This window comes from Dama dama, chromosome 8 (assembly GCF_033118175.1).
Source record: "Dama dama isolate Ldn47 chromosome 8, ASM3311817v1, whole genome shotgun sequence".
Taxonomy (NCBI): Eukaryota; Metazoa; Chordata; class Mammalia; order Artiodactyla; family Cervidae; genus Dama; species Dama dama.
The window spans coordinates 17,866,945-17,893,024 of NC_083688.1; the positions used below are offsets into that span (position 1 = coordinate 17,866,945).

General features: G+C 42.8%; 1 protein-coding gene across 1 annotated transcript in view; it reads left to right on the forward strand.

The window, feature by feature from the left end:
• DNER (delta/notch like EGF repeat containing) overlaps positions 1-26,080 on the forward strand; it is a 382,981-nt gene that overhangs the window by 188,140 nt on the left and 168,761 nt on the right. The window contains exon 5 of the mRNA XM_061147964.1: positions 4,740-4,885. Coding sequence (XP_061003947.1) covers positions 4,740-4,885 — 146 coding nt within the window. The remainder of the gene's footprint in view (positions 1-4,739; positions 4,886-26,080) is intronic.

The following is a 26,080-nucleotide window of genomic DNA, read 5'->3' on the forward strand; positions in this document are numbered from 1 at the left end:
TATGCTTTCAGGAGGCTCACGTGTGTGTCTCTAATTCAAGGTGATAGTTAACTTCATAAGAACACTACTTATGTGACTTAGATTAGTTTCTCTATTGGACCAGTGGTTCTTAAGTGGAAGCACATGTACAGATTACTTAGGAAGTCTTTTTAAAACACATGCCTACAGGGGCCTAGCCTAGACTATTGCTACTGAGTCATTTGTGTTAGAGCCTGGAAATAGGTACTTGGAAAAATCCCCTGCAAAATTATGAAGCGTCTGGTTTCAAACTAGTCAAGGATCATAATTCAAAAAGACACATGTACTCCAATGTTCATTGAACCACTATTCACAGTAGCCAGAACATGGAAGCAGCCTAAATGCCCATTGATGGATGAATGGATAAAGAAATTGTAGTATATATGTACAGTGGAGGAACGAAATTGGGTCATTTGTGGAGAAGTGGAATTGGGTCATTTGTAGAGATGTGGATGGAGTATGAGTCTATTTTACAGAGTGAAGTAAGTCAGAGAAAAACAAATATTGTTTATTAACTCATATATGTGGAATCTAGAAAAATGCAACAGATGAATCTATTTGCAGGCAGAAATAGAGACACAACATAGAGAACAGATACTTGTGGACATAGGGGAGGAAGGGCAAGGAGAGATGAATTGGGAGATTAGGACTGACATATATACATTGCCATGTGTAAAATAGTGGAATAAAGGAAACCCGCCGTATAGCGCAGGGAGCTCAGCTCGGTGCTCTGTGATGGCCTAGATGGGTGGGATGTGGGGAGGTGAGAGGGAGGCTCTAGAGGAAGGGAGCACATATATACATATAGCTGATCAACTTCGTTGTGCCACAGAAACTTAACACAACATTGTAAAACAGTTACACCCCAAAACCAAAACAAAGCAAAACAAAAACTAGTGAAGGACCACCACTCTTGCCTGAAAGTTTGGAGTAGCACAAACCAAGGGTGACCGCTCCCTGTAACCTTAAAATCCTGTATGATGCCCGGTTTGTAGAAGTGAGTGCAAGAAATGTTTGCTGAGGAAATGAAACCAAACTGTTTAGAAAACCATACTGTGCATTCATTTAAACTGCTCACTCATTTAAATTGCTACTGGGTTACTAAATAGTTGAAAAGAATTTTTAAAATAACCATTGAAGAGATGCATCTTCTGGACAACTAGAGAACATTTTGTGATCTAAATGCTTATGAAGGGGACAGATGATGTAGATTTTTCAGGTAATTTGATGTGAAACTAGAGAACAAAGCAGAGAGATGGACAAATATATTTTTAATTACTATTTGATTTTTACCTCCATTATTTTGTGGGTAAAATGTCTTTTAGAGTAAGAATTCTGATAGCTCCCCTATGTTGTTCCAGATTCTATTTGTCTATCAAAGTTGATGAGCAATTTTTTTTAGTAAGCTGGAATTTGTGTATTCTAATAATGGCTGTTCTTCCAAGTGCACTCAGATTGACAACACATTCTGGAAAATCCTCTTTGGGATTTGTCTGTGCTGTGCTGGTCCTATATGCACCTATATCCTGAATTCCTACTTGCCGCCTCCCTGAGACTTGTCCCTTTCCCTCAAGGAAGTTTCAATAAGGGCAGTTTGATAGGTAATCATCCACAACATAAAATACTCAGACCTTCACGTAACAGTGCGGATTAACATTGTGCAGCCGGGAGAGGACTGGGGTATTGCTCGTGGATAAAGTGTGTGTGTTAGTCTCTCAGTTGTGGCCCACTCTTTGCGACCCCATAGATTGTAGCCCGTCGGGCTCCTCTGTCCATGGGATTCTCCAGGATAGAATACTGGAGTGGGTTGCCATGCCCTTCTCCAGGGGATCTTCCCGACCCAGGGATTGAACCTGAGTCTCTTACTTCTCCTGCATTGGCAGGGGGGTTCTTTACCATTAGTGACACCTAGGAAGCCCAGCTGGTGCTGGTGGTAAAGGTAGGGTAGGATGGGATCCGAACTATGATGACAGGAGAAGGAGGCGTATTCCAGGGAGAGGCGCTGCGGGAACGTTTGCAGAGTTGGGGTGATCAGGGCGTATGGAGGCGCTGTGAAGAGGTGTGTGGTGTCTGCAGGGTGCAGGGCCACGGCTGAGAAGTAGAAGCTCTACAGAGGAGGTGCGTTTGCCTAAACCGTCCTTTTTCTTTTATTCCAAAGCCGATTTACCTTAAAGTTTTCAATAGGAAAACTTATAAAGAGAGCAACTAGTTCTCTATCTATATAAAAAGCACTCCTTCTGACTTGCTGTGTCCATCTTTACTGAGACACTGGCTCCTAATTACAAACTTGAAGTTGAGGTGTGTCTCTACTGTGACTTGGGTCAATTTCTCAATATAACCTTGATGCTTGTGAACGGAATTAAATTTTCTGCTGCTGTTTTGAACCCATCTTCTGCCTGTTGAAAATATCCCTTGCACTACCATAGTGCTTTGCCTTTTGCAGATTTTTTGTTCCTAGATGCTTTTCAGGGTACAAGAAGCAAGGGGTGAGCCTGTCAGACAACCTCACTGTCTGCCTATGTCCAACTGTCACCATAAAAAGCATCCTTTTTTGATGTTAAAAGAGCCCTAGTTTTGATGATAAATTCTATGGTTACCCTCTTCAGGGGTTACTATCTTTACTTCCATGAGAAAATTGGGGATTTAGAGAGGATGGCTGTCTAGAATCATTTCTACTCCCCTGTCTTAAGCATCTTTTCTGGGTAATGCCGGAATCTTTCATCTGGGTGATGAAGGTATTAGTTATAAGTTGTTCATTTTGAAATTAAAAAGTATTCCTAAATAAATGAATATTCTTACTATAAAAAGGTACACTGTCTTTGTTGTTGTTCGGTCTCTAAGTCATGTCCAATTCTTTGTGACCACATAAACAGCAGCATGCCAGGATCCATGTCCTTCACTATCTCTTGGAATTTGTTAAAACTCATGTCCATTGATTCCATGATGCCACCCAACCATCTCATCTTCTGTCTCCCCCTACTCCTCCTGTTCTCAGTCTTTCCCAGCATCAGCGTCTCTTCCAACGAGTCAGCTCTTCACATCAGGTGGCCAGTGTATTGAAGCTTCAGCTTCAGCATCAGTCTTTGAAAAATAATTATCTTGTTGATGCATAGTCCTCACAGTATTATTTCCTTATTCCAGTTGGAGGCTTTTATTTGACATTTATTGCTATCTACTATGTACAGATAACTATACTTGACATAAAGATCATCATTCAGTGATAATTATGACACATTATTACTTTTGCAATCAGCATTCAGCTATGATTGGTCCACATTGCAATAAGGAGTTCATGATCTGAGCCACAGTCAGCTCCCAGTCTTTTTTTTGATGACTATATAGAGCTTCTCCATCTTTGGCTGCGAAGAATATAATCAATCTGATTTCGGTATTGACCATCTACTGATGTCCATGTATAGAGTCATCTCTTGTGTTGTTGAAAGAGGGTGTTTGCTATGACCAGTGAGTTCTCTTGGCAAAACTCTGTTAGCCTTTGCCTGCTTCATTTTGTACTCCAAGGCCAAACTTGCCTGTTACTCTAGGTATCTCTTAACTTCCTACTTTTGTATTCCAGTCCCCTGTGATGAAAAGAACATCTTTTTTGGGTGTTAGTTCTATAAGGTCTTCATAGACCCGTTCAACTTCAGCTTCTTTGGCATTAGTGGTTGAGGCATAGACTTGGATTACTGTGATATTGAATGATTTGCCTTGGAAACGAACAGAGATCATTCTGTTGTTTTTGAGATTGCATCCAAGTACTGTATTTTGGACTCTTTTGTTGAATATGAGGGCTACTCCATTTCTTCAAAGGGATTCTTGTCCACAGTTGTAGATGTAATAGTCATCTGAATTAAATTTGCCCATTCGAATCCATTTTAGTTTGCTGATTCCTAAAATGTTGATGTTCACTCTTGCCATCTCCTGTTTGACTACTTCCAGTTTACCTTGATTCATGGATCTAACATTCCAGGTTCCTATGTGATATTTCTCTTTACAGCATCAGACTTTACTTCCTTCACCAGTCACATCCACAACTGGGTGTTGTTTTCACTTTGGCTCCATCTCTTCATTCTTTCTGGAGTTATTTCTCCACTCTTCTCCAGTAGTATATTGGGCACCTACCAACTTGGGCAGTTCATCTTTCAGTGTCTGATCTTTTTGCCTTTTCATACTGTTCATGAGGTTCTCAAGGCAAGAATACTGAAGTGGTTGAAATTGGTACCATGTAGTCAGATTATCAAGTAGATATTTAGTAATAAGCTCAGCGTAAAATGTGTCTCATGTTGCACGCCACTGTGAGGGCACTGAGCTGCTTGGACAAGCCCATAGCAGGGGAGATTTAGTGCTTGCAACTACTCAAAGTAGCCAAGAGGATGGAGAGTTGGGAGTTGCAAGATGGTGGCTCTCAGGGAAAAGAGAGCTTCAAAAGCAGGGCTGGAATTCAGACAGAGCGGCACCTAGAGGGCAGGAAAAGGATCTCAGATGATGTTGGAGTGCCTGGGGTCCTTGGTGTCAGGCATTCCTTATGATTCTTGGGAAGAATGTCCTATTTTAAAGTCGTGAGGTCCGAATGACCACTGGCCACATGCTTTATTCCTTGGTCTGACTTACTGCATTTTGATTTGTTTGCCAGAATTGATTCTTGTGTAATCTATATCCATAGTTTTGTCAAAAGAATGTTGGTCAAGCTTTACATTTCTTGTTATCCCATTTTCTTTTAGGTTTTGTGAATGATTCTGTTACTAAATCTATCGTGGCTTTGCGCTTGACTCTGGTGGTGAAGACCAGCACCTGTGCGCCGGGAGAGAGCCGCGCAAACGACCTGGAGTGCTCAGGAAGAGGAAGGTGCTCCACGAAGCCGTCAGAGGTTAGGGGGACACCTGGGAGCTTTGAAAATGCATGTTTACATAAGGATACATTTACATATAAGCACACACACATGTGTATATATATACACGGACTGCAGCCTCCTAGGCTCCTCTGTCCGTGGCATTTTCCAGGCAAGGATACTGGAGTGGATTGCCATTTCCTTCCCCAGAGGATCTTTCCAAGCCAGGGATCGAATCCTGGTCTCCTGTGTTGTAGGTAGATGCTTTACCGTCTGAGCCACCAGGGAAGCCCATCAGTTCAGTTCAGTCGCTCAGTTGTGTCCAACTCTTTGCGGCCCCATGGACTGCAGCACACCAGGCTTCCCTGTGCATCACCAGCTCCCAGAGCTTGCTCAAACCCATGTCTGTTGAGTCAGTGATGCCATCCAACCATGTCATCCTCTGTCATCCCCTTCCGCTCCTGTCTTTAATCTTTCCCAGCATCAGGGTCTTTCCCAATGAGTCAATTCTTCTCATCAGGTGGCCAAAGTATTGGAGTTTCAGCTTCAGCCTTGGTCCTTCCAATGAATATGCAGGACTGATTTTCTTTAGGATTGACTGGTTTGATCTCCTTGCAGTCCAAGGGAGGCCCATATGTATGTATACACACACACATATATGTTGTGTGTGTTTGTGTGTGTGCATAAAGAATGAAATAGGAGAGAGCAAGTGCATTTGCTGAAAATATCCCCAAATTTCTGGTTTCAATTATTTGTGTTCAACTTACAGATAGATAAATTTCCATATAATTTTCAAGGTAAATACTGAAAAATTATACAGTGCTGGACCCCCTTACTTTGGTATCAAGTAGATATTTTGTGAGAAGTAAATATCATATCTGATCGCAGAATCAAGAGAAGCAGAAGAAAGAAAAGCTAAGACAGTTATCTGTTTCCCTGTTGTGACCTAATTCCCTCCTGAGACTTTGCATGTCCCCAGCGGTGAGGGAAAAGTAAGAGGAGGGATGGAGAGGAGGCAGGGTGACAAGGCCGATTCACTCTGGCCTTTATGGACCAGGGCCATCGGCTCTGGACGACGTGAGTCCTGGGGCTTCCCTGGTGGTCCAGTGGTTAGGACTTCATCTTCCAAGGCAGGGGATATGGGGTCAAGCCCTGGTGAGGGAGCTAAGATACCACATGCCTCTTGGCCAAAAAACTGAAACATCAAACAGAAGCAGTATTGTAGAAAATTCAATAAAGACTTCTAAAAAATGGTCCACATTAAAAAAAAATCTTAAAAAACAAAAGAGACTTGAGCCCTTTCCCCCCTTGTCTTTAGCATCTGACATCACCTGGGCAGGGGGTAGGGGCTAAGACATGTCCTGAGTGAAGGGGTCTTGGAATCAGACCAGCAAAGGACCCGCAATCATTGAAGTCAGTCTCCATCCATCGAGGATGCCCTGAGAACAGTTTTGGCAGATGGAGTTCAGGCTCCACCTGATCAGGGCGAGAGAGGGAGACTCCGTAGCTAGCAAGGGGCCCTTTTCCATTAGGAGATGCCCAGGGTAGCGCCACTGGCTGCATCCAACTCCTGCATCCTTTCCTCCATTCTCCTCTCCCCAGTTCCACAGAACTCCATATTTCCATTGGGGTTCATGGTATGTGAAAGGCAGTTCCCTAGGTCTCCAAAGAGCATGGTTTATTTTAGACCAATTTGAAGGGGAACACAGGTAAATTCTCTTTGTTGACACCTCCTAGTGGTAATGTCAGCACATTCTGTAACAGTGGTGTGAGCCTGGACAAATGAAAGGGCTGTGGGCCTAACGGATAGAAGGGCTGTTGGAGCACTTTCAACTACTCCTCGTGTTGTCTTGGGAAACATGTGACTTTGATGTCTTACCTGTGATTTAAACATACCATTTTCCCCTAAAATATCCCTCATAGCAGGCAGCATGTGGACAGGAACCCAAGAAAGTGCCTGGGATAATAATTTCTGCTACATCCTCCAATAAAAAATAAATAAATTTAAATTAAAAAAGCAAATGTATTATGTTAAAGCTTCATGACTCCACAGGTGGGTATCTTCTCTTCATTTCATAGATGAAGAGAGAGAGATTAAGCTGCAACTCAAGGCCTCTTAGCTGCTAACTACCCAAGTCAAGTTTTTAGTGAAGTTTATTTGATCCCAAAGCCTATAACAATCTTCGACTAAAAATATTATATTTTAAAATTAAAAAAAAAATTTCTGCTACATTTTTGAAAAGGGACACAAGTATAAACCAAAGCCATGACCAGATCCCTCGGGGAGGGGAGAGTGACTGGTGTGAAACCACGGGGGGAAGCCTGAGAGTTCTTTCTCAAGCTGAGTCTGCCCCGTAGGTCCCGTTTTCTTCTCTCTTGGCCAGCTTGGACTCACCTCTTCTCTATCCTGAAAGTCAACGTGAAGTCGCTCGGTCGTGTCCGACTCTTTGTGACCGCATGAATTGTAGCCCAGGGAGTTTTCCAGGCAAGAGTACCGGAGTGGGTTGCCATTTCCTTCTCCAGGGGATCTTCCTGACCCAGGGATCAAACCCGGGTTTCCTGCATTGCAGGCAGAGGCTTTACCTCTGAAGGGAAGCTTTGTTTATCCATTTATTCTATGAATAAATAAATAAAGGCTATTGAGTGTTCTTCTGTGACCATCCAGGTTAGTACAGACATGTGAGAAGTGATGGAAGCAGTGGGGCGCTTGTTTGATAAGGAAGTTCTACAAGAAGTGAATGTGAGAGGCTGAGGAAGGCCAGTCTCTCGAGGTGGAAAATCATCAGATCTTCCCACTGAGGCTGCAAAGAGGAGGCACAAGCGTCTTCCTCAGATTCACTCTTCTTTTTAATATATATTTTGCTGAAGTATAGTTGACTTACAATGTTTCAGGTATGCAAGCAAGGTGATTCAGTCACATGCAATGCGGGAGACCTGGGCTCGATCCCTGGGTTGGGAAGGCTACCCACTCCAGTATTCTTGCCTGGAGAATTCCATGGACTGTCATGGGGTCACAAAGGGTTGGACACAACTGAGCGACCTTCACTTTCACTTCACTTTCATACGCATATATTATTGTTGATATTATTTTCCAGTATTGGTTATCATAAGATATTGACTATAGTTCCCTGTGCTATACAGTAAACCTTTGTTGTTCATTGCATATCTATTTTTTAAATGGGAAATCTAGCAGTTTATTCATATTAAGTCAAACAAGTGGAATCAAAATGTCATAAATTTTTTCCTTAGGCAAAAATGCATAAGTTTTCTAAAATTATATATCATACCTATTATATATATATTGTATATAAAAAGTTTTCTACTATGCTTGACAAAAGCTTGAGAAAGAACATCAAAAAAAGAAGACTTTTTAAAAAAGCCTTATTTATTTTATTTCTGTGGCATGGTGGGTCTCAGTTGAGGCCCTCAGGAACTTTTATTGAGTTGCATGAACTCTCTAGTTGTGGTATGCAGGCTTAATTGCTCTGTGGCATGTGGCCTGTGGAATCTTAGTTCCTGGACCAGGGATGGAACCTGTGTACCCTGCATTGCAAGGTGGATTTGTAACCACTAGATCACCAGGGAAGTCTCCCCAAATTCATTCAATATTCCCAATGAGCAATTCTGCAGCCTGATTACCCTCAAAAGCCATGTGGATGACAGGGAAACGTCTTCAATGAAGAACCAAGGGCTGTGCTTGGAATCTGGGACTGATAGAGTGCCTTCTCTTATAACATGACCCTTCTGGGGACACTTCTCATCTGAAAAGCATTTGCCAGGTTATCTTAAAACATCCATGTTGGTGGTATTCAGCCTGCCTTTGGATTTCATCTGCATGAAAGCTTAGCTCAGAGGCTCTGCCTGGTGGCTTAGAATGGACTTATTGCAAAGGTGGTAGAAGTATTTAGCACCTGGCAGGCAACTTGGCAAATGTCAGAGCTCTTTGTTTCTTTGAAAAAATGACTCAAAAGCCTTGGAATCCATGCTAACGTCAGCACAGCTTCTTATGGGTTCCAGCTTCTTTGAAGAGCTCTGAGTGCCCTGCCCAGAGATAACACCTCTACCCTCCATCTGCACTTCCCAGTTCCACACCAGGTGCTTCTAAAGTGTTGTTAATTCTGTCAAAGCCTGCATTTACCTTAAGTGAATTTAAGGACACTGTGACCAGTCATCTCATCTGAGACACGATAATTACCCCCTGGTGACTGTAAGCAGGTGATCAGGCTGGAATTACCGTGTTGTTCATAGACCTACCACATTGTTATCTTGGAAAGAAATGTCTGGAAACCAGCCTTATTGTTCCCCAAAAGCTGAACAAGCCATGGTAGGAGTGAGAATGGAAAGGTGGATAATCTTTCCTGTGTCTGTGTGAGTCCTGTGGTTTTTGTCATGGCTGTTGAAATGATTTAGGAGTAGTCTGCTAGTAATAAAAGACTCGTTCTCAAGATTCTTTCTTTATATTGTTTCTTAAAATTAGAAATTATATAGTCCAACCTTTCACCTAATGCAAAAATCTATCCCATCATACAGAACAAAAAGAACTGTATTTGGTGGTTTAATTTTATTGTTTCTAATCATTTTTCTATCGTTTTGTTAGATCATCCATCAAAATAAAAGCAATTCTATTACTTCCACACTACTCTCATTTGGTAATGGAACTCGTCTCTCTTTTGTCGAAAGTGCTTTAGCTGGAGGATATTTCACAATTTTGAGTGATGGGTGGTTTGTGACAAGGTGTTGGTTTGCTGTTCTTAGATATCCTACCAACCTGGGAAGGCTTTTTAAGTGTTTGCAGGACTTTTTTTTTTTTTTAATTGGAGTATAGTTGCTTCACGGTGTTGTGTTAGTTTCCGCCATACAATGAAGTGAATCAACTATGGTGTGTTAGTTGCTCAGTCGTGTCCAACTCTTTGTGACCCCGTGGAGCCTGGCAGGCTCCTCAGTCCATGGAACTCTTTAGGCGTGAACATTGGAGTGGGATCCCCCTCTCCGGGGGATCTTCCCAACCCAGATATCTATGCATATATCCCCTCCCTCTTGGACCTCCCTCGACAGCCCCATGCCACCTATGTAGACCCATGGAGGTCATCACGGAGCATGGAGCTGAGCCCCTGTGCTACACAGGAGGTTTCCATTAACTATCATTTTATACATGGTAGCGCACATACCCTGAGAAAACCATTGTTCAAAGAGACACATGCATCCCAGTATTCACTGCAGCACTATTTGCAATAGCCAGGACATGGAAGCAACCTAAATGTCCATTGGCAGATGAGTGGATAAAAAAGCTGTGACACATTGGAATATTACCCAGCCATAGAAAGGAATACAATGGGTCATTTGTAGAGACATGGATGGACCTAGGGTCTGTTATGCAGAGTGAACTAACTCAGAAATAGAGAAACAAATATTGTATATTAATGCATATATGTAGAATCTGGAAAGATGGTACAGATGAAACTATTTGCTGGGTAGGAAAAGAGACCCAGACTTTGAGAATGGACAGGTGCACATGGTGGGGAAGGGGAGAGGGGGACGAACTGGGAGACTGGGAGCTCTGTATTTTTGAAAACTGCTTTTGTTACAAGGGTTGAATTTGATCTTCTCTTTATGCAAAAATATTTGGCTGTTGACCATTCCTTCTTGAACTTTGTCCACAAGGTTGGCTGCTGCCTATTTGATGATTCTTTAATTACCTTAAAGGTAACTGTCACGGCTCTTTCTGATGTGGACCTTAAGCCTTCTTTAGATCAGTTAGCTTCCACGGCTCTGTCTCCCAAGAGTAAGAGATGTGTATTAATCAGGGTTTTCCAGAGAAATAGAACCAATAGGATGTATCTACATATGTCTCTGTGTGTGTCTCTGTTATTTATGGATGTATATAGATATAAAATTTATGTAATTTTAATATTTATTAATATTATATATACACACATGTATATATACACACAAACACACACATATTTAAATCGATCAATCAAAGACATTTGTTTTAAGGAATAGGTTCACTGTTGTTGCAGCACACCAGGCTTCCCTGTCCTTCATTATCTCCTGAGTTTGCTCAAACTCATGTCCATCGAGTTGGTGATGCCATCCAACCATCTCATCTTCTGTCATCCCCTTCAATCTTTCCTAGCATCAGGGTCTTTTCAAATGAGTCAGTTCTTTGCATTAGGTGACCAGAGTATTGGAGTTTCAGCTTCAGCATCTGTCCTTCCAAAGAATATTCAGGACTGATTTCCTTTAGGATTGACTGGTTGTATCTCCTTGCAGTCAAAGGGACTCTCAAGGGTCTTCTCCAACACCACAGTTAAAAAGCATCAATTCTTCATCACTCAGCTTTCTTTATAGTCCAACTCTCACATCCATACATAACCACTGGAAAAACCATAGCCTTGACTAGACAGACCTTTGTCAGCAAAGTAACATCTCTGCTTTTTAATATGCTATCTAGGTTTTTCATAGCTTTTCCTCCAAGGAGCAAGCATCTTTTAATTTCATGGCTGCAGTCACCATCTACAGTGATTTTGGAGCCCCCCAAAATAAAATCTCTTACTGTTTCCATTGTTTCCCTGTCTATTTTCCATGAGGTGATGGGACCAGATGCCATGATCTTGGTTTTCTGAATGTTGAGTTTTAAGTCAACTTTTTCGCTCTCCTCTTTCACTTTCATCAAGAGGCTCTTTAGTTCCTCTTTGCTTTCTGCCATAAGTGTGGTGCCATCTGTGTATCTGAGGTTATTGACATTTCTTCCAGCAATCTTGATTCCAGCTTGCACTTCATCCATCCTATAATTTCACATGATGTATTCTGCATGTAAGTTAAATAAGCAGGGTGACAATATATAGCCTGGATGTACTCCTTTCTTGATTTGGAACCAGGAAATCCTTTCTTCTGAAGCTTGTTGCTTCTTGACTTGCATACAGATTTCTCAAGAGGCAGATCAGGTGGTCTGGTATTCCTGTCTCTTGAAGAATTTTCCAGTTTGTTGTGATACACACAGTCAAAGGCTTTGGCGTAGTCAATAAAGCAGAAGTAGATGTTTTTCTGGACCTCTCTTGCTTTTTCGATGATCCAGCGGATATTGGCAATTTGATCTCTGGTTCCTCTGCCTCTTCTAAATCCATCTGGAACATATGGATGTTCACGGTTCACATACTGTGAAGCCTGGCTTGGAGAATTTTGAGCATTACTTTACTAGTGTGTGAGATGAGTGTAATTGTGTGGTAGTTTGAACATTCTTTGGCATTGCCTTTCTTTGGGATTGGAATGAAAACTGACCTTTTCCAATCCTGTGACCACTGCTGAGTTTTCCAAATTTGCTGGCATATTGAGTGCAGCACTTTCACAGTATCATCTTTTAGGATTTGAAACAGCTTAACTGGAATTCCATCACCTCCAGAAGCTTTGCTCGTAGTGATGCTTCCTAAGGCCCACTTGACTTTGCATTCCAGGATGTCTTTCTCTAGGTGAGTGATCACACCGTTGTAGTTATCTGGGTTAAGAAGATCTGTTTTGTACTGTTCTTCTGTGTATTCTTGCCACCGCTTCTTAATGTCTTCTGTTTCTGTTTGGTTCATACCGTTTCTGCCCTTTATTGCGCCCATCTTTGCATGAAATGTTCCCTTGGTATCTCTGATTTTCTTGAAGAGATCTCTCGTCTTTCCCACTGCATTGTGTTCCTCTATTTCTTTGCACTGATCACTGAGGAAGGCTTTCTTATCTCTCCTTGCTATTCTTTGGAACTCTGGATTCAAATGGGTATATCTTTTCTTTTCTTTTTTGCTTTTCATTTCCCTTCTTTCCTGATAGCTCAGTTGGTAAAGAATCCACCTGCAATGCAGGAGACCCCGGTTTGCTTCCTGGGTCGGGAAGATCTGCTGGAGAGGGGATAGGCTACCCACTGCAGTATTCTTGGGCTTCTCTTGTGGCTCAGATAATGAATCTGCCTGCAATGCGGGAGACCTGGGTTCGATTCCTGGGTTGTGGAGATCCCCTGGAGAAGGGAAAGGCTACCCACTACAGTATTCTGGTCTGGAGAATTCCATGAACTGTGTAGTCCGTGGTGTTGCAAAGAGTTGGACATGACTGAGCGACTTTCACTCCCATTCAGAATAATATTCAATCAGTTATCTAGGCACATGGCCCAGCTAAGTTGCCACATAAAATTAACCACCACAGAATTCTTTCCATTTTTTCCCTCTGATTCACTATGGTTCCCTTTCTACCGAATTGCATCCTTTTCCCACAAAATTAAAGGATTGGTTTTAAATTTTGGATTCTCTAGCATTCACCTGTGACTGTTGACAAGAAGTCATATTCCAGGCCCACCACTTGGATTATAATGCTTTTTGTTGGGCAGCCAGGCACTTCTCATGCAAAAGTCAGTTATGGACCATCATTCTGAGAAGAGAGGTCTCAAGCACGTGCTTATCATCTTCCTATTCCTGCTGATCCCCTAAGACAAAAAGGCACTATATTTTATTCAAAGATTTTATTGCTAATCATTTCAAGATCACATGGAGTTAATGAAAAGATAAATGCTGATAAGTGAGATGGTTCAGTCCATATCCCAAAGCTTTCCTGTTCACTGGCCCTGGTCTATATTGATAGGCAGATGGGGTCAGGCCTCTATCCTTAGAAGGTTCTTTAGAGATCTCTAGTTCTTGCCTTCTGACTCCACCATCCTCAGGCTATTTAGATTGGAAACTAGAGCTACTCTAGTAGCTACTCGACTTTGTTTGGAAAGAGAATCGGGCTGTCATCATGGCCAGAAGCCATTCTCATCCCCTTTCTGAGTCAGTGTCTTAGTTCTGTCCTGAGGTACGGGTTTGTGCCTGAGCAAAGCCCCGCCATGGTGGCTTCTGAAGAGTCCTGGCTTTCGGTGACCTCCCTCCCTACTCTTGGAAGTCAGAGGTTCAAGCCCTGGGAAACTCTGGTCTTCCTACCGCTGAGTTCTTTTGGTTAAGCTGGGCTTAGAAATGCGTCAGTGGCCTGAACTGGTTGCTCTGTCTATTGCTTGCTAATACCCACCGTCCTTTTTCTGCAGCCCATGTGGTCTAGGTGGGGGATGCTGTCCTTTTAGGAGCCTGTCTGCCTCATGTCAACACCCCTCTGTGTCTTTTTCCTTTTTTCAAAAACTTTTGCCTTTGGTAGGGCTCCAGGTAAATTCCCATTTCTGAGGTTTGTTTATTTCAGTTCTGACTCCCAGCACAGAGTGATGAGCCAGCCATGAATTGCATTCCTGGCACGCCTTCCAGCTTCCAGCCCCAGCCCCTCTCGCCACCCCCGCCTCCCCCCTCCCGAGTTCCTCCCTCCCATCTGTGCGCTTTTCTCATGCCCTTCCCTCCACCTGTAATGCCCCGTGTCTCTCCACCCAGCCCCAGCCCGCTGCCCCTGCCCTCCCACCTGCCCAGTTACATTTCAGGTTCCGCTCAAAATCTTTTTCCTGCTGGGATGCTGTCCCTCCTCCCCCAGTGCAAACTCTTTCTTCCCAAGTCCTGTACATTTTATTTTTCTTACGAGGCAGATTTGATTTACAATTCTATTTCATGTTGTTGCTATTGTTTAGTCCCTCAGTCGTGTCTGACTCTTTATGACCCCCATGGACTGTAGCCTCCCAGACTCCTGTCCATCCCAGACTCCTGTCCATGGGATTTCCCAGGCAAGAATACTGGAGTGGGTTGCTATTTCCTTCTCCAGGGGATCTTCCCAACCCAGGGATCGAACCCATGTCTCCTGCACTGCAGGTAGATTCTTTGCCACTGAGCCACCAGGGAACATCCATTATTCTTTGTGTTCACTTTACTCCGTGAGCCATTTCACGGGTGGAGTCACCGCCTGTCACGTGCCTGGTACTGCATGAGCCTCTGGGTGATGCAGATTTGCTCAGATAAGACGTGGCCTTTGAGAAGGAGCTGGGAGGTTCATGGTCTGGGCCCAGGCCAGTAAATCATGGGTGAGAGCAGTGACATGCGTGCTTTGGGGGAGGCTTGCAAGTGTGTTCCGGGAGCCAGAGAAACGTTCAGCTCAGACCTGGGATCATGGGGCCCTTCCCAGGGGCAAATCAGATAGTTGACATTAGCCATTGTGTCTGTGTCCTTCGTAGGCGATGCTTAAACAGCACCGCCAACTCAGTGGACATGAATTTGAGAAAACTCCAGGAGATGGTGGATGACTGAGGTTGGTGTGCTGCATTTCTTGGGGTCACAAAGAGTGGAACACGACTGAGCAACTGAACAACAGCGGCTTCCTTCCATATCCACTGTAACAACTGGAAAGGAGCTTTCTGCATGGGAGGTGCTCAAAAACCATCTATGAACTTAATGGACAAAATAAATAAAAAAACAAATATGTGATGGAGAACCAGTTCCCTTAAGTTTTCAGTTAGATATGTAATTTGGGGTTCTATGTTTGGTAAATATGGGACCATGGAAAGGACATGGTGTATTTGTTTTATAAATTCTTGAATCAGAATACATTCTTTGATCCAAGGCCGCCTTATAGACAGCGTGACCCAGAATGTTGTCAGAACACCTTAGGCGCATTTTAAGCGGTATTGCCCATCCTTTACGTATCATTTAAAAAAGAAACAGGTCAGAATAATTTGAACCAATGGAATCTTTGATGCCATCCTCCTCTTGCTTTAAAACCACAGGCGAGCTCCTCTTTAGGTTAGGAAGTAGCAACGTGCCAGGGGGCAGAAATAGATGCCACATTCGTTCGTCCTTTACTTCTCTGAGAGCTGTTTTTCTCCACCATCATTAGTGAATACTAAGGCCCTCATGAGACCTCTAAAAGGAATTGAGACCCTTTAGAGTTTTGAGAAAGAAACGGGGCAAGAGCGTAGACAAGAAAGCCCATCAAAGCAAAACTGACAGGCATTCACTGTATCCTTCTCCATCAAAACAGCAGCTGGTCGTCAGGGTGTAGAGCTGTTTCTAAAAGTTCTGTTCAGTGTGTGGTGGGGTTAGGTCTCCCACGGCTCTGTCAGCACTGGAGTGGAATTTCTCCTTTGAGTAAGAAATGAAACACAGCGTGAGAGGGTCAGAGTAGCATACTAGTGGATGGGAAAATACTCGATGAGCCAGTGGTTAGTGGCATGACCGAGAAAAAAAGACTAATTTATTGTAAGAGGTTGCTCTTCCAAGGGGAGGGGGACCCTTCTCTTGTCTGAACGAATAGCTTATTGACAGCGCTCATTAAAGACTTCTGAGCCAAATAATAGATCTATGAGCCAGAGAAAGCATCTATGCTCTGGACTTCCCCACCCAGGGATCGAACCCACGTCTCCTGTGTCTCCTGCATTGCAGGCTGATTCTTTATACCACTGAGCCATCGGGCAAGCCCAGAGCATAGATACTTAATGGCCAAAATGAAAGAGTCTGAGATACATTTATGTGCTAATAAAAGATAGATGATTTCTCCCACAGATTATATTTCTAGAAACCACTCTGTGGGCCTTTGAGAGAAAAGTACTTTTATGGATACTAAAAATAGAATAATAAATATTGGAAGCATACTAAATACTAAATACAGAGATCATAAAAAGAAGTGCGGCCAAGCTGTCACTGTTTCAACAGTCGAGGATCAGCCCATCTAGAATTTCATGCACTTGTGTCTAAATTATAATTCTTGGTGCTAATGTCATGAAAAAACCATTGCTTATTGCCATTTGCACCAACATGGATGGACCTACAGAATGTCATGCTGAGTGAAGTAAGTCAGGCAGAGAAGGAGAAATACTACATGACATTCCTTATATGTGGAATCTGAAAAGAATTGATACAAATGAATTTACTCACAGAAATTAAATTAAAACAGAAAGAGACTCACAGACTTTGAAAATGAATTTATGGTTGCCAGGGGGAAGGATGGGGGAAGGGATACTTGGGGAGTTTGGGATGAACATGAACACACTCCTATATTTTAAACAGACCTCCTACAAGGACCTCTTGTATATAGCACAGGGAATTCTGCTCAATGTCATGTGGTAGCCTGGATGGGAGGAGAGTTTGGGGGGAGACTGTTGTTGTTGTTTAGTCCCTAAGTCATGTCTGACTCTTTGTGACCCCATCGACTTGCAGCCTGCCAGGCTCCTCCATCCATGGCATTTCCTAGGCAAGAATACGGAGTGAGTTGCCACTACCTTCTCCAGGGGATCTTCTCAACCCAGGGATTGAACTCACGTCTCTTGCATTGGCAGGCAGGTTCTTTACCACTGAACCACCAGGGAAGCCCCTGGGAGAGAATGGGTACATGTGTATGTATGGCTCAGTCCCTTTGCTATTCACCTGAAACTATCACAACATTGGTAATCGGCTATCCTCCTATACAAAAGTTTATAAAAAAGTTTATATAAAAAGTTTAAAAAAGGAGTCATTACTGCCTTTTATGTAATAGACAGAAGGATAATCATATCTTTGCCTGCAATGAAATATGATAACATATAATATTTGAGTCATTTATTATAAATTATTTTAAAAATTGCAAAATTTTCTCCCGAAGAATAGATGTTTCATCACATTTATATCTGGCATCAACGTTTTCCATAATATTGAAATGTACCCCCCCCCCCCCCCCCATGCTAACAGACAGTTGTAGATGCGTTATTGACTGGTGGCTTTCCAAATATATTAGGGTGAGGATTATATATGTCACTGGTGACATATCCAGGGTTATAGCTTTTAGAGTGGAGGGTGGTTTTAGAGGCCTCCCTATCTATTTTGTTTTAAACACCAGGAAACCGAGGTCTAAGGGAGATTTAAGCTATTTGCTCAAAGCCCAAAAGCTAATTCATAGCATTAATTGAAGCAGGAAAAGAATGGTTTCTGGACTTTTGCTCCAGGGCTCCCCCTGCTGGGCAGCATGGCCTCTGCAGGACCTTCAGTGTTAACAGTGAGTCTTGGTGCCTGTTTTTAGCACCTTCACGTGAACTTTTACTGTTTACTTCAAGGAAAACGAGGGAGCATCAGGTCGAAACCTTTTCAGATGATTCAACCTCTTGACCCGTTGGTGCAGCAGTTCTCCAGCTTTCATGTGCACTCGTGAACATCTCATTAAAAATGCAGATCTGGACCCAGTGGGTCTTGGATGGGACCTGAGATGAGATGCTGGTAACCTTGTGAAATGCCACAGAAATCAGACCAAGACATTAAAAGTCACCATTCTCAAGATCTTCTGAAGAGATTTAGATTCATAAACCCCAGTCCCATGGGGGTTTTTTTTTGGCATCAGTTACAGTAGGGGACTAAGCTCTCTGGGACTCCTTTATTCTAGAGTAAATTTTGAGAAAATCATGGTATAGGTGACATGAGGAACACAGGTAAAGAGAAAAGCCCTGCAGGTATGGCTGGCAACCTTTTACACGTAGCCCCAAAACTGTTCTTTTAGGCTACTACCCCACAGGCTTATGGAGATATAATTGACTTACATCATTGCTTTAGTTTCAGGTGTACAACAAAATGATCTGGTTATGTATATATTGTGAAATGATTGTCACAATAAGTTTAGTTACAACCCATTACCGCAGTTACACATTTTTTTTTCTCCTGATGAGAACTTTGAAGGTCTGTTCTTTTAGCAACTTTCAGATATGCAGTACAGTGTTATTAACTATAGTTACCATGCAGTACGTTACATCCCCAGGACTTAAAAAAGTTCCACTTGGAAGGTAAAATAGTTCCAGGACTGTTTCTTGCAGCCCCTGATTTTATACTCTGTTGGTTACAGCTCTCCATCTTTTTAAAAAAATTGAATTTGTTTATTTTTGGCTGTGCTGGGTCTTTGTTGCTAAGTGGGCTTTTCTCTAGTTGTAGTGAGTAGGGGCTACTCTTTAGTTGTGCACAGGCTTCTCATTGCGGTGACTTCTGTCGTTGTGGACCACAGGCTCTAGGGTGCGCAGGCTTCATTAGCTGTGGCTTCTGGGTTCTCGAGCACCAGCTTGATAGCTGGGATGCACGGGTTTAGTTGCCCCGCGGCATGTGGGATCGTCCCGATCAGGGATTGAATTTGTTTCTCCTGCATTGGCAGGTGAATTGTTTACCACTGAGCCACCCAGGAAGCCCACCGCTCTTAGTCTTTACAGAGAGGAGAGATGTTTATTCTATAACTCTTTATCAGAGACCGACAACTATGATTCTTAGGTTTTAATAACTATTTTGGGATACAGAAATAAGGCTCTGATTAGACTTTATGCCCAAGAGAAGAAAACCATGTCTTTAGAACTCGGTAGGTTACTTTCCTTGTCTTTCCACTCCCAAAGGTGCTTATCCATTTGGCCTATTTTTCAGTCCATAAGTCAGCAAGCTGAGTGGGAGCCCCTGGGAATAATGCAGCTAAATGGCTTTGCCTGTGACATCTGGTGGGGATGCTCTTCTTTAGGGATCTGAAAACCATCAGCCTTGCTTGCTCACAAAAAAGTTTATTCCACTTACCATTTGCATGTCATTTGCATGCATGCATGCTCAGTCATGTCCGACTCTTTGTGACCCTATGGACTGTAGGGTCCATACAGGATAGCCTCGCTTGTCTGTCCATGGAATTTTCTAGGCAAGAACACTGAAGTGGGTTACTATTTCTCCTCCAGGGGATGTTTCTGACCCAGGGATTGAACCCACATCTCCTGTATTGCAGGCAGATTCTTCATCATTGAGCCACTGGGAAAGCCCAGAGAATCATTTATTTCTCCACATTTCCATCCCTCATCCCATGTTCTGTGAGCACCTCTGAGTGTCAGACATGGAGTTTCACCGCACAAAACAGAGTGAGGAAACCATTTAGAAGCTTGATTTATTTCTAGGGAGCACGAGATAAGGCAGATTCAGAGAAGATCTTGCCTCAACTGGAAACTGGCCAGAAATCCACCATCTCCATGGCGGGGGCAGGATGGGAGACAGGCTTTACCCCAACACTTGGCAGGCTGTCCTGAGCCGTCATGTGGCTTTCTTCTCTCAGATTGCCTTCTGCTTGTATTCCAAGAGTAGTCCCTGAAAACCTGGCCCAAACCTGCGTGTCTATTACTCATTAGCAACAGGGAACTCGTTCTGTGCTCGGCTTCCTTTCACGTAATGGGCTTTTGGAAGCTAAGATCACCATTTAATTGAGCCACAGCATGTGTCCCTTCCAGGTTCACACTGGAGGAGAATTTCTAGTTCATGATGATTCTGCAGTTAAACAGGATATTTCCAAGTCAATAAAGGATGGAGAAGCGGGCTGGGAAGGGAGTATGAACACTTTCCCTAGATACAACTGCTTTGTAACAGAGAAGCAGAGCAAGATCACTGCCGGCCCCTTGGGGTCATCTCTGTGAATGTAATAGACCATCTTCTACATGCCTTTGGCTGGTTTCTGCACAGTTCTGCACAGAAGATTCGAGCTGTGTCTTAGCAGTGACTGTCTGTTATGTGCAGGGACACTTTGGGCTGGAGGGAAAGGCGCAGAGAATGCTGGTGTGACTGTTTCTCAGGAGTCTGCAGAGGCCCTGGCAAATGTGGAAAGTTCCAGAGCTGTCCAGAATTCCAAGGTCATCACTGTGTAGGACATCGGAACTGTCAGTTACATGTCTTGTTTTTACACCATCACAACGTTTTGGCAGGAAACTGGGGGAAACAAAGCAAGTGGCCAGAGAAAATACCCATAGCAGCTTATATGATATTATTTATACTTGCCCAAGATAGTCATAACCTTCCCTGGTGGCTCAGATGGTAAAGCATCTGCCTACAATGCGGGAGACCTGGGTTCAATCCCCGGGTCGGGAAGATATGGAGAAGGAAATGGCAACCCACTTCAGTATTCTTGCCTGGAAAATCCCATGGACGGAGGAACCTGGTAGGCTACAGTCCATGGGGTCGCAAAGAGTCAGACAAGACTGAGCGACTTCACTTTTTAAGATAGTCATGGGGTTTCCCTGTGGCTCAGTGTTAAAGAATCTGTGGGCAATGCAAGAGATGCAGGTTTGATCCCTGGGTCAGGAAGACCCCCTGGAAGATGAAATGGCAACCTACTCCAGTATTCTTGCCTGGAAAATTCTATGGACAGAGTAGAGTAACAGGCGGCAGTCCATAGGGTTGCAAAGAGTCAGACATGATGGAGTGACTCCAACAACAAAAATAGTCATGCATGTGTGTTTAGGTCTATATCTGTAGGGGGAAAAAAAATTTCACTTTCCTCCCTTCATCCTGTCTCCACGTTATAATTCAGCACTTTGGGCCAGATTCACTGGTGTGTTTTTGGTTTTTCCTTCCTGTTAACCGTTTCCATTTCTTTATATGCTTTCTTCATCACATTTTACTTGTATCTTTTTCTTTGTTATTATCTGGTCTCAGTTTGACTTGTATATATTTCAGTGCTGGTAAGCAAAGTGTAATAGGTAATCATCAAGTGTTGTCAGGCGTAGAAAATTGAACGAAGTTCTATAAATCAAGCAAATTAAACATCAATGCAAGAGGCACTAATGGTTAGTGGAAACTAATGTATTTTTAAAAAATATTTATTTATTTATTTGGCTGTGCCAGGTCTTAGTTGGGGCATGGGAACTCTTAGTTTCAGCATGTGGGATCTAGTTCCCTGAGTAGGGATTGAACCTGGGCTTCCTGCATTGGGAGTGTGGAGTCTTAGCCAGTGAACCACCAGGAAAGTCCCCAGACTAACATATTAATATTAAAGGGATGGGTTGTATGTTGTGAAAGGCACAGGCTGAAATGATGAGAGCACAGTCTGTTGGCAAAAGTTTTGTAGGAGTCTGAAGCAAAGATGCATGGGGCTAGCTTGAACTTGGATTAGGTTAAGGAAGGGGCTGCCCGACAGGCCAGGGTCATGGACTATGAGAACTTGTACTCAAAATCTAGTCACCCTTCCTTAAGCTTGAATTATTTTATTGATTTTTAAACCAAAGTTTGATCTTCTATTTTAAGAATTTCTTCACACATGGAAGACTTTGAGGATTAAAAAAAAAAAAATCCCATATTGTGATATCTAAAATCAGAAGCAGTACACGAATTTGACTTTTGCCTCTGGGCTGTTTGAAGTTGCTTAAATAAATTAATAATACATTTTTAAATCTACTTTAGCAACTTCCATATTTAGATAATATTATGCTTCCATTTCTATCGTAAGAACAATTCATTTTGCAATTTAATAAAAAATACTCCATTATATTTAGCTTGGTTTAAATTCGCAAGATGAAAAGTGAGACATCAGTTCCACGGCTGTTTCCTGATAGAAATGGTTTTCTGCTCATCACAGCCCTGTGACATGACATTGCCTCATCAGAATTACTCTATGGGGTACTAAGGCTCTTGGGATGACTTCATTTCAGGAAGGGTTGAAATCTCATTTTATTTATTATTTTTAATGTTTATTTATTTGATGGCCCCAGATCTTAGTTGTGACATGCAGGATCTTCAGTCTTCCTTGTGGCATGTGCGATCTTTAGTTATGGCATGTGAACTCTTAGTTGCAGCATGTGGGATCTAGTTCTGTGACCAGAGATTGAACCTAGGCCCCCTGCATTGGGAATGCAGAATCTTAGCCACTGGACCGCCAGGAAAGTCCCTGAAATTTTAAGAGTTTGTAGTACTTCCAAAGGTACTAGCATTTTAGTTTTGTTTTGGTCAGTGAGAAACCAACCCAGCCTTATTATTACTATCATCTGGAGAGGATTCAAGGTGGCTCTAGATATCAGTGAGCTTAAAGAAGGCACATGGCTCCTCCACTTGGCCCAAGTGATGTCTGCGTGGGCTTCCATGTTTCTATGGACCATTCTGATGAAGTAGGAAGCTTTGTGGCCAGGTGGAGGCCAGTGGACACAGGGCAGATCAAGGTCAAGATCTAACTCTGGCACTTACTGAAACTGCATCACTTAATTCTCTAGAGCTTCAGTATCCTTCTCTGATGATGGGAAAGATGAAATGTCCCTATAACAGGGCTGTGGCATGTGGGAGATCTTGGGCAAGACCCGGTCTTGTAGAGGTGCTGGAGAAAATCCTAGTAGAATTTGAAATGAGATCATACAAGTGTGAGCATTTTGTAAAGTGCTTTGGAAATAAAAGGTGACACGATACACAAATGATGAAAGTGGCATCTGTTGTCTCCATCAAGAGCCACTTCCTGTGGCCCTTGTTGCTCTTGGCATTCAACCCTGTTATCCTTGGATGTCTCTGCCTACCCTTATCCTGTTTTGAACAACCCAGGAATGCTCCTGGCCTACGTGACAGATTTTAATTGACTTTAGTGGAATACATTCAGAGCTAGACTCACATTTAATTTCCTTCTCAGAGTTCTCATTTTAAAGGAAAGTTGTTGGGAGAAAGTTGATACTTGAATTTCTGAATCCAAGTCACTAGCATATGCTCTATGTATTAGTGTTTTTGGTTTTATTTTGTCTTTAAGATCTGTGCTGAGACAAGAGAGGATGCAATTGGCCACAAAAATGGGTGATTGGTTGTTTGTCTTAATTGTTATCCATTGTTTTGAAGAGCTGTTTAACTCCATGTATTTTTAATTTTGGAGTTAAAAATAAAATTGGTGACAAATATCAGTTTTATCCAGAAAGACTCATGAACATATAATGGTTCCTCAAGAGGAACCATAATAAACAGCACAACCTAGTTACCAACCAGCAGTAGTAGTATAAAGTAGTTTTTGTTTTTAATTATGGGCATCTTTATTTTGAACTGAATTTAAAAAGTACTTTAAAAAATAAACATAGCCACAAAAAAAAAAAATAAATAAACATAGCTATACATGGATACAGGCTTCTCTGGTGGCTCAGACAGTAAAGAATCTGCCTGCAATGCAGGAGATCCGGGTTCAATCCCTGGGTTGGGAAGATCCCCTGGAGAAGGGAATGGCTACCCACTCCAGTATTCTTGCCTGGAGACTTCCATGGACAGAGGAGCCGGGCTGGCTACAGTCCATGTGGTCGCAAGGAGTCGGACACGACTGAGTGACTAACACGCACATGCCCAGAGACATGGGTGCAGTTTAGTTGCCCATGCTTTGGACAGAAGGCAGTGGACTGGTGACTTAGTGAGTGTAGGATTCAAGGACATATGGGGCTTCCCAGTCCTTCCCAGGTGGCTTGGTGGTAAAAAAAAAAAAAAAAAAAAAAACCTTCTGGTTTGATCCCTGGGTTGGGAAAATCCCTTGAAGGAGGAAATGGCAACCTACTCCAGTATTGTCGCCTGGAGAATCCCGTGGACAGACGAGCCTGGCGGGCTATGGTCCATGGGATCACAAATAATTGGACACAACTGAGCTACTGAGCACATGAACACAGTCAAGGACATCTAGGAAGGTCCCTTCATCCCAAATTTCCTTGATACACCAGCCTGGCGGGATGCCTGGAATCTTAGTATTTGAGCTTAATTCCTTGTAATAAAGGCATGATTTCCTATTTAAATGCAAATGTCCCTAATGGTACCACATTAAGGCATTATCTATTATTAAAACTGGAATAACTTAACTTAAGCAGAGGCTGATTTTAGTAGGCGAGAGAAGAGTAGGTAATTCTAGAATCCAGCCGGAGATGTTGGATCTGAAAACAGGGACCTGGATTGGGGGGGGGGGGGGGGGCGGGGGTTCTGAGATTTGTCAGACTGGTCAGCATCAGAGTCTCATGTTCAGTTTCCAGTTCTTCCTAAGTTTAGAAACAGGGGAGGCTGATGAGCCGTTCTTCTGAGACAGATGTTATGTGCCAAATAAACAAAAGTACTAGTTTTAAGTTTGGCTTTTGGCTCCATTATGCAGTATGTGGGATCTTCATTCCCCGACTGGAGATCCGACCTGTGCCCCCTGCATTGGAAGGAGAAGTCTTAACCACTGGACTGCCAGGGAAGTTCAAAACTAGTTTTACTTTAGAGGAGCCTGAGAAGCCCTAGGAGACATGCTCATCGGATGACTAAAATGACCTTGAACCCCATTCCATGGCTTAGGTCCGTTTATGCAGCTCTCAGAGAAGACAGGAACTGGGGCTCACTCATGGATTTTTTTTCTTTCCTTTCTAACACAAGCATTCAAAAATTATGATTAGAGAAAATGATTTGAGATTGGCCTCTTCACTGGGGACTGTCATGTATAACAACACTACTAGGTGTACCAGCCTTCATCAGAACCGGTGCATATGAACCAGGAAGTGAGATGAAGGTTTTTCCAGCACTTATGCGGATCTGTGTTATTTAAGGACTTCTTGTGACATGGACATTTCATTACCACCTCCTAATGATGGCGATCCTGAGCCTCTAAGGAATTAAGCACACATTTCCTATTTTTTTTTCCCCAGTAAAGAACCTAAATCCATTATCCTATTGTAAGACTCATAAATGAATTAGAAAAAGAAACTTCAACCATCAAAATGGTTAAAATATGATATATTAACCAAGAAACTTTTGAAAGTAAGATCTGGACCGTATCAGTGTTCTTACATTCAAAATTTATATGCAGATTTTCTCTGATTCAGAATTGGAGAACTACATTATTACCCAAAAGAAATTGCTTCATGAGAATCAGTCAGTCAGTCAGTTCAGTTTAGTCACTCAGTCATGTCCGACTCTTTGCGACCCCATGGACTGCAGCATGATGCCAGCCTTCCCTGTCCATCACCAACTCCCGGAGCCTGCTCAAACCCATGTCCATTGAGTCAGTGATGCCATCCAACCGTCTCATCCTCTGTCATCCTCTTTTCCTCCCGCCTTCAATCTTTCCCAGCATCAGGGTCTTTTCCAGTGAGTCAGTTCTTTGCATCAGGTGGCCAAAGTACTGAAGCTTCAACTTCAGCATCAGTCCTTCCAATGAATATTCAGGACTGATTTCCTTTAGGATTGACTGATTGGATCTCCTTGCAGTCCAAGGGACTCTCAAGAGTCTTCTCCAACACCACAGTTCAAAGCATCAATTCTTTGGCGCTCAGCTTTCTTTATGGTCCAACTCTCACATCCATACATGACTACTGGAAAAACCATAGCTTTGACTAGTTGGACCTTTGTAACCAAAATGATATCTCTGCTTTTTAAAACTCTGTCTAGGTTTGTCATGGCTTTTCTTCTGAGGAGCAAGAGTCTTAAATTTTATGTCTGTAGTTACCATCTGCAGTGATTTTGGAGCCAAAGAAAACAAAGTCTGTCACTGTTTCCATTGTTTCCCCATCTATTTGCCATGAAGTGATGGAACTGGATGCCATGATCTTAGCTTTTTAAATGTTGAGTTTTAAGCCAGCTTTTTCACTCTCCTCTTTCA